Source organism: Bacillus rossius, chromosome 2 (assembly GCF_032445375.1).
Source record: "Bacillus rossius redtenbacheri isolate Brsri chromosome 2, Brsri_v3, whole genome shotgun sequence".
NCBI classification, from domain to species: Eukaryota; Metazoa; Arthropoda; class Insecta; order Phasmatodea; family Bacillidae; genus Bacillus; species Bacillus rossius.
Genome location: NC_086331.1, coordinates 8,855,629 through 8,863,538, shown reverse-complemented (window position 1 = coordinate 8,863,538; position 7,910 = coordinate 8,855,629). Strand labels below are relative to the sequence as shown.

The following is a 7,910-nucleotide window of genomic DNA, read 5'->3' as shown; positions in this document are numbered from 1 at the left end:
ATCAAATTTCCATTATTTTAAATAAACCAAATGGCTACATATGCTTAGTAAATGATTTATTAGCATTTTACAACAACAATATTTCTTTCTTTATTGCTAAAGATTAAATAAATGACATGTACTGTTAGGGCCCATCATTTACATGACTTATACTGGTGAGAACACTGCAGGTTTAAAGACATGTACTCTTAAGACCATTAATTACATGACTTATACTGGTGAGAATATTGCAGGTTTTCTTAAATTAGATGACACTTTTTGCTAAGAAAATGATTAATTGACAACATTCGTATACATATTACAAAAACCTTTGGAAGGTAAAGCTCCGGAAAGTGCAAAAATATTCATTCATTGAATTCCTCTATATCAGGAAGTACATCTCTTGCATCCACAGTAGTTTTCAAGTTTAAATAAAAGCTGTGAAAAACTGTGTCTATCAATGGCAACAGCTCCAAGAGATCCTTCTTTTTCTCTTTGGAAATGGCAAGTGTGGAGTTATAACATTTCTTTGGATGTAACAGCTCATCTGGACTGCGGTTCCGTCGTTTTAAACAAATTTCTCTGAAAGGTGCGTCTTCATCAAGTGTGTTCTTAAATTGAATCACTCGTCGTTCTTGAGTGTATCTGAGCCATCTCATCTCAGTCCACTTGAAGGGTTCTCCTGAACTATCCTTCTTTCTAAGAAAGAGACTAGTTTTGTACAGCTCAGCAAAATTGAGGAAGTCCTGATGATTAAGTTCTACAACTTCAAATTTGTTTTTCCTTCCAACAGTTCTGACAAGCTGGTACCAGTCATGGGGGTGTGACACAGTGAAGCGCAGTTTTTTCTTCTGCTTTTCTATAAGTGCATGGTCTGTGTCACATTCCATATGACTATGCCCACTCACCATAAATTTATGGTCCACCAACTGAAGATTACATTTCTGTTGCATCAAATACAGAAACATTGCTGCTACATGCGAGTTACGGTTCTGGCCGCCACATGTATCTGAATATAAAATAATGTGCGTTACATCTTCAGGTAACTCAGAAAGCTCTCTCAATACACATGTGGCAACTTGATTTGCTCCACGAGCACCTTCGCCTTCATGCCACATATAACAACGAACAGATGGTTTACTAGTTTCGTGCATAGTTAAATTATACGTCCAGAGCTGTCTTTTGTAAAAAGACACAGACGACTGAACAAAAGGTGTGGGCAAACATTGTTGTAAGTCGAACGTAAAACACCTTTTGCTAGGATCATCTTTAGCAGTTTTCTTGTCGAGATCTTTCTGTAGGTATGCTTTATCAGCTTCTGCATGATGCACAGATATTTCCTGTTTTATATCTTCTTCTTCTGCACCACTCGCTAGCTTCACTTTCATTTGTAATGTGTCACACCTATGACAAGTGTCTACTTTTGGTGCTTTAAAGGCTAGTCCCAAGGACTTAAACTCCCTAGTATATACAGTACGCCCCACAGGATTAGAAGTTGATTCTTTGTAAAATGAGAACATAGTATTCAAATCCAGAAAAGAAGGAAGATACTTCTTGTTGTTTGTTCTTCGCGTGTAATGAGATTCGTAAGAAGGGAATGATTGTATATGCCTTCGAACCTCATCCAGTCGTTCATCAGAAATTGCATTACCAGGTGATGTTTTTCCCCTGTTGTCCTGCTGTGTGATACCAGATGTAGAGGTACTTCTGTTGGTGATTGCAAGAGTTACAAACATTTGTGTCTCATCTAATGTGTTCATAAAACATCCCCTACAAACTTTTTCTCTTTTCCCATTTATCTTAAAATGAAACGTATGTGTAACCATTCTAAATTTCTCTTTATCAGGATTGTAAGCTCTTTTTCTTGATGTTTTGGTTTCCATAGTATCAACAAGGCTGGCAACATATGCTACTCTCCTGTCTCTACTACCAAGAGACCAATATTCTTTAAAAATACTTTCTCTTATGTCTTCAGGAAGTCTCTTTCTACATTCTGCTCGACAGTCTCTAAGAGGTTTCATTACTCTAGCTTTGACAACTTTACCGCTTAAAGTTGTGTATGACACCCCTCTGTTACGGTTTACACACTTTTCTCTTTTTCTTGCTCTTGAAAACCTACATTTTTTCACTTCAGCTTCAATTGTTTGTGTATTGTCTTCTTTTTCTCCGAGACCAGCCTTCCTCTGGCGAGGAACATTAACGGAAACATCATCTTCACTTGAGCTTTTCTCTTCTATCGGTTCATAATCTGGATCAATTTCTCCATTATCAATATTTACTTCTGCAATGTCTTCAGTAACCATTGGATGGAGCACTGTCAAACTTCCATCTCCATTATTACCTATAAGTAAAACAATTATTTTAGCTACAAGCACACAATAATGCCAATGACTTTTAAAAGAATGATTAGTTTTGTATCAACTCTCTTACCTGCCCATGTGTTCCGCGTATTTTCAAGGCCTCTGTCCTCATCAACAACATCATAGGAAAATTCACTCTGTTCATAATGTGGTTCATTTTCTTTATTTCTGTTATTTGCATCTGCAATGTCTTCAATAACCATTGGTTGGAGCACTGTCAAACTTCCATCTTCATTATTACCTACACATAAAAATAATGACGTAAGTATAACCACACAATAAAGCCAAAGACTACAATATAATAATAGTTTTACATCTACGCTTACATGCCAACTCATACTATGTAACTTACTTGCAAGGCCTGTGTCCTCAACAACAACTTCAAATAAAACTTCATCAAGTTCCCAATTGTATGATGAGGTGTTTGGTAGCTGTGTGCCATCAACATTAACGAGTTGTTCTTCAGTCACATTAGAAATTTCTTCATCCATACCATTCGAAATTGTGTTCCTAGTATCTTGAACAAAGACATGATCGTCCTCGTTTGTTTTTCTTTCTGCAATAAATAAACAAATAAAATATGGGCACTATCATAACATGAGAATAACTGCACTATAAAAGCAACATAACTTTTGTCCTTACCTGACCAGTATTCCGCGATATTCACAGTTCCTTTCTCATCTATATCGTCCCTAACCTCAATTCGGTCGTTTGTTACAACAGGTATGTCTTTCACATTTTCAATCACATCTGAAATAAAATAAAAGACAAAAGTAATAATGCAAAAGATTTTACTGCAGTTACAGACATAAATGGAGTACCACACTAAATTTAATTAGCACTTACCTGCATTTAAACTGGAGGTATTCTCTTTAGCTATTTTCGTTTTTACAAGTTCAACAAGTTTTTTTCCTCTGCTATACATTATTTCTCCTACACACTATACATTATAAGGTAAAAATCAGAGGAATAGTGAAAAATAACGCAGAATCTTCTACTATTGTTATAACTTTATAAGTTAAATTCTAACCACAACCAACAGCTGGGAGAAGTTGTTCCCAATAGTATAAGTCAGTAAACAAGCAACAGTACCAACATAATTTTGACTTGGGTGTAACAGTATAAGTTGACTTGTACTCTTACACCCAACATAATTTTGACTTGGGTGTAACAGTATAAGTTGACTTGTACTCTTACACCCAACATAATGAACTTTATTTCTCTTGGACTGTTAGGTTCAAATCGTTATTACACTGGAAACAAAGTACAGTAGAGACTTATACTCTTAGACACACATAGTCGGCTACTTAAAAAATACTAATATCCGAAAAAAAAAAAATTCAATATTTTGACTTATACTCTTACTCCCTGGAGCCAAAGAATTATGTATGTTAAAAAACTAAAACTTTCAAAGTTTTTCACAAAAGATATGACTTTATCAAAACTGGATATTAAATTATCTTCGTAAAACTGTAAATACAACAGCTACAATATGCCAATAACCATGCAGTAAAGATAAAAATATATCTTTTAAAAAAAGAAACAGTTTACAAAACTAAATAAAATATAGCACACTAAATATAAAACTCCTGACACGGTCTTTTCCAAACATACTTGCATCTAACAAAGCTACGAAATTTTACAATCATAGCTAATAAATTTGTGCATTACCAAAAAAAAACAGTTATTTACATGTTTTAATTCGTCTTATTTTGACATGTAACGAAGTTAAGGCGTCGTTTTGGCTTACACTGAAACACAGATTCAAAAATAAAAATATTGTTTTAATTATACTTTAGAAAAACCAAAACATAATTTCCTTTAAAAAAAGACTTGACAAAGAAAATAGCTCACACTTAAAATACGGAAAAAATTATTTATTTCTCAATATAAGTGGAAAGTGCATTATATAAAAATTAAATTTAAAATCCCAATAGATAAATAAGAAAAAACTGTAGCTCACAAAATTAAAACATATGTAAATTCAACAGAATTAATTTAAAAACTAAAAATTATTCATTAATTAACCATACATAATAAGCTAATTAAATTATAAAATAAAATTCTATAGGCCAACAATACACACACATTCGCAATTTAAATTGCTTAAAAAAAATTCACAACTCATTTCAAGTTACGATGTTATTTTTTTTTTTATATTTGAAAACAGACCTTGTGTAAGCCGAATGTGAAATTTGTTGCCTTACTGGCTCTTCGAGTACATTCCAAGTACGCACTGCGGCTACAGAGAATGATTAGGAACATGTATTATTTTCAACGTGTACTTAATTTCAAAACAGTCAAAACTACCCCAAAAGTTCAGGAGGAACCACTTGACACGTTCTTAGAAAACGTTTAACCAGTTTAAATCCAGGATATTAAGCTAAAATATTTTCTGCACGAAAAACGTTTATTCCAAAAACAAAAGAACCTTCCACACAGCAGATATAAACAAAGTAAGTTATTTGAAAAGATTCTAATTATGCAAACCAACTCTTTTTTTGCAATATGTTCAAATTGGTGCTAATTATTTTTCCGGCCATTTCCGTTATACTGGACGTTCAGTGAAGCACACCAAACATTTTAACTTATGAATAGAGACATGCAAAATTCGCGGATTCATTTCGCGATAGGCTAGCATCGAAACAACTATACCTTCGTACCGCTTCTGCGATTGGCCCACATTTTATCCGGGGAACTGTGAGCCAATGGGAAACACTAAACCAAGAAAGTGCCGAATTACGGACAGCCTAGTTGAGACGTCTCACGCGTCAGTAGCCAATGAACAGGTGACATTTCCGCGAGTATTTAAAGGACTGTGGAGTCTATCCTAGAGGTCAATGAATCTGCGAATTTTGCAGGCCTCTACTTATGAGTAGGGACCGGAAAAATTCGCGGGTTCAATGACCTCTAGGATAAACTCCATAGTTCTACGTATATTCGGTCAAATGTCACCCACTCATTGGCTGCTGTATTGTGAGGCGTCCCATTGTAGCAGCCTGTGATTCGATAAAGCTTTGGTCAGGTGTTTCTCATTGGCCCAGAGTCATCCAGGTGAGCTGTGAGCCAATAGCAGAGGCGGCACTGAGGTATAACTATTTGTATTTTAGCCTATCGCGAAATGTATTCGCGAATTTTTCCTGTCTCCACTTATGAGAGTGACCAGGTACGCCGAATAAAAAAACGTCTTTACGCAGTTTCTGACGTGAAAAGTTAGTGACAACAGTTCTCCGCCAGGGGGTTGAAAATTACTGGGCGACGAAAACTTTCCTGTTCATTGTGTGTACTTACGTATGTGCGTTAGAAGTTATACTTATTTTCTATGCAAGACATGTAACTATTTTGAAATTTTTTTGTAAAAAAATTGAATTAATACTCAGTATTCAATATAAATATAAACATGTGTATAAAATTAATAATTAATTTAGTTAAAAATATAGAAAAATTGTAATTAGTAATGATAATCAATAAATGTTCTGGATGTTGATTCTTATCAGTTAATTTTAATTCTTTTTAAATAATAATGTGAAAATTAATATCATACTTTTAATTATGTGGACCAGTATCTACTCAACATCAATCACTAAATTTCTGAACGCGACTCACACGTAGTTCCGTACTCGCCGCTAGAATACGCTACCGGAGCAGCTACGTCGACTATCGAATCAATTGACTTGCCGAGTGAAAGGTTAATGAAACGTCTCCGATTGAAAAGAAAAAAGACTAAAAAAAAATTCTAAACCCCTGCTTTGACCGGTTTTTTTGACTGGGAATTTTAGTAAAATACTACCGACCATGTTAAAATTATTAATTACTAAGGATATTATAAATTTTATTATTATTACCTATGCGAATTCATGGAAATTCATTCCCTTACAAATGTGATTAATTTTACTTTGAGTAAAAAGAAATGTTTTAGTCATACATAGAATGAAATATTCAACAAAATCGACTGAGCTATGTGTTTAATAATATAATAACAACACGATAAACAAATAAAATATATAAAATCTAATGAGCTATGTGTTTAATAATATAATAGCAATACGATAAACAAATAAAATATATTAATATATATTTTTCTTGAAGAAAATCTGTGATTAAAAAAAGAAAAAATACTATTGAGTTTTTAACTATGTTCCTTTAGATTAATAACCACATACTTAAAACCGTTGTACTACGAAGCCAAACAGAAGATTAAGGAAAATATGTATTAAATTGTTGTAATACCAGTTTACTTAAGTTTTTTTAAAACTTCAAATTACTCTTTACTGACACTATTTTAGTTTACCAAATATATTCCAGGTTACTTTCAGTATCATAAAGTTTCATTTGGCTCACCATTACGTTTAGTATGTCCCCTAGTTTTAATACAAAGTGACTTAATATGGGTTTATGTCGATACACTTAGGTCCACCATCTTCCTGTGAAAGTCTCGTTGCATGGTACGCGCACATCGTAAAAATTCTCTCTCATCATTTCAAACCAACATCCATTGTAAATATATATTTAAACACTTCAATAAACTTATAAATAATAAGATTTTAATACAGCTTTAAAATGCGTTAAGTTAAAGACCAATTAAACCAGTTAACAAATCTGACTGAAATTTCCCTACTTAAAATTAAAATTAAAAACTTAAAATACTACTACTTATTGAAAAAAATCTTACTTAACACAATTATAATAAAAAAAATTGAAAATACAGCTATGACAAAGTTTAACTACAACATTTGCACGGGTGACCTGTGTAACAAAAGTTAATTTTCATATAGGTATTAGTTTCTAAACTGACTAAGCAGAGGGAATCATCATAATGACACGCTTTGGGTGTTGGATGTTCCAGTGTTCCAATTTAAAAAAAAAAAATTCCACCAACTTCTTAGAATGCAGCTACAAGACAAGTATGCTACTTTGCAATTGCACCCAAGAGTTGCTGTACTGTTATAATGGCAGCCTTTTAATTTATTGGCTTTGGTAGAGACCGGAAAAATTCGCGGATTCATTTTGCGATAGGCTGAAATTCAAAATGTCAACAATTCTGCTGGTTCTGCTATTGGCTCGCAGTTTAACTGGAGCTCTCTGGGCCAATGACAGACTATTGACCAAAAAGGTGTCGAATCACAAACTACCCAGTGGAGCTGCCTCACAAGTTAGCACCCAATGAACACGCGTGTTTGCTTGAGAAATACAGAGGATGATGGAAGCTATACTAGAGGTCATTGAATCCGCGAATTTCTCAGGTCTCTAGGCATTGGTAATACGTAGGGACCTGAAAAATTCGCGGGTGCAATGACCTCCAGGATAGACTCCAATATCCTCTACACACTCGGGAAAATGCCAACTGTTCATTGGCTGCTGACTTGTGAGTCGTCTCGACTGGGTGGCCTGTGATTCGACACTTCTATCAGTCCTCCAGATTAACAGTGAACTAATGACAGAAGAAGCACTAAGGTATAATTATTATTTGAATTTTAGCATAACACGAAATGAACCCGCGAATTTTTCCGTTCTCTAGTAATACGTTTGCTAGAGAAACACCAGCTGACGAGGATCTGTTTCTGCTTGCAG

At 34.2% G+C, this 7,910-nt stretch overlaps 1 protein-coding gene across 1 annotated transcript; it reads right to left on the bottom strand.

Annotated features, from left to right (window-relative positions):
• Positions 1-302: 302 nt before the first annotated feature.
• Positions 303-3,278, bottom strand: LOC134529076 (uncharacterized). The gene is made up of 2 exons (XM_063362785.1): positions 2,982-3,278; positions 303-2,895 (listed from the first exon to the last, which is right to left on the bottom strand). The coding sequence occupies exon 2, from the start codon at positions 2,280-2,282 to the stop codon at positions 345-347; it is 1,938 nt and encodes a 645-aa protein (XP_063218855.1). The 5' UTR covers positions 2,283-2,895; positions 2,982-3,278; the 3' UTR covers positions 303-344.
• Positions 3,279-7,910: the final 4,632 nt, after the last annotated feature.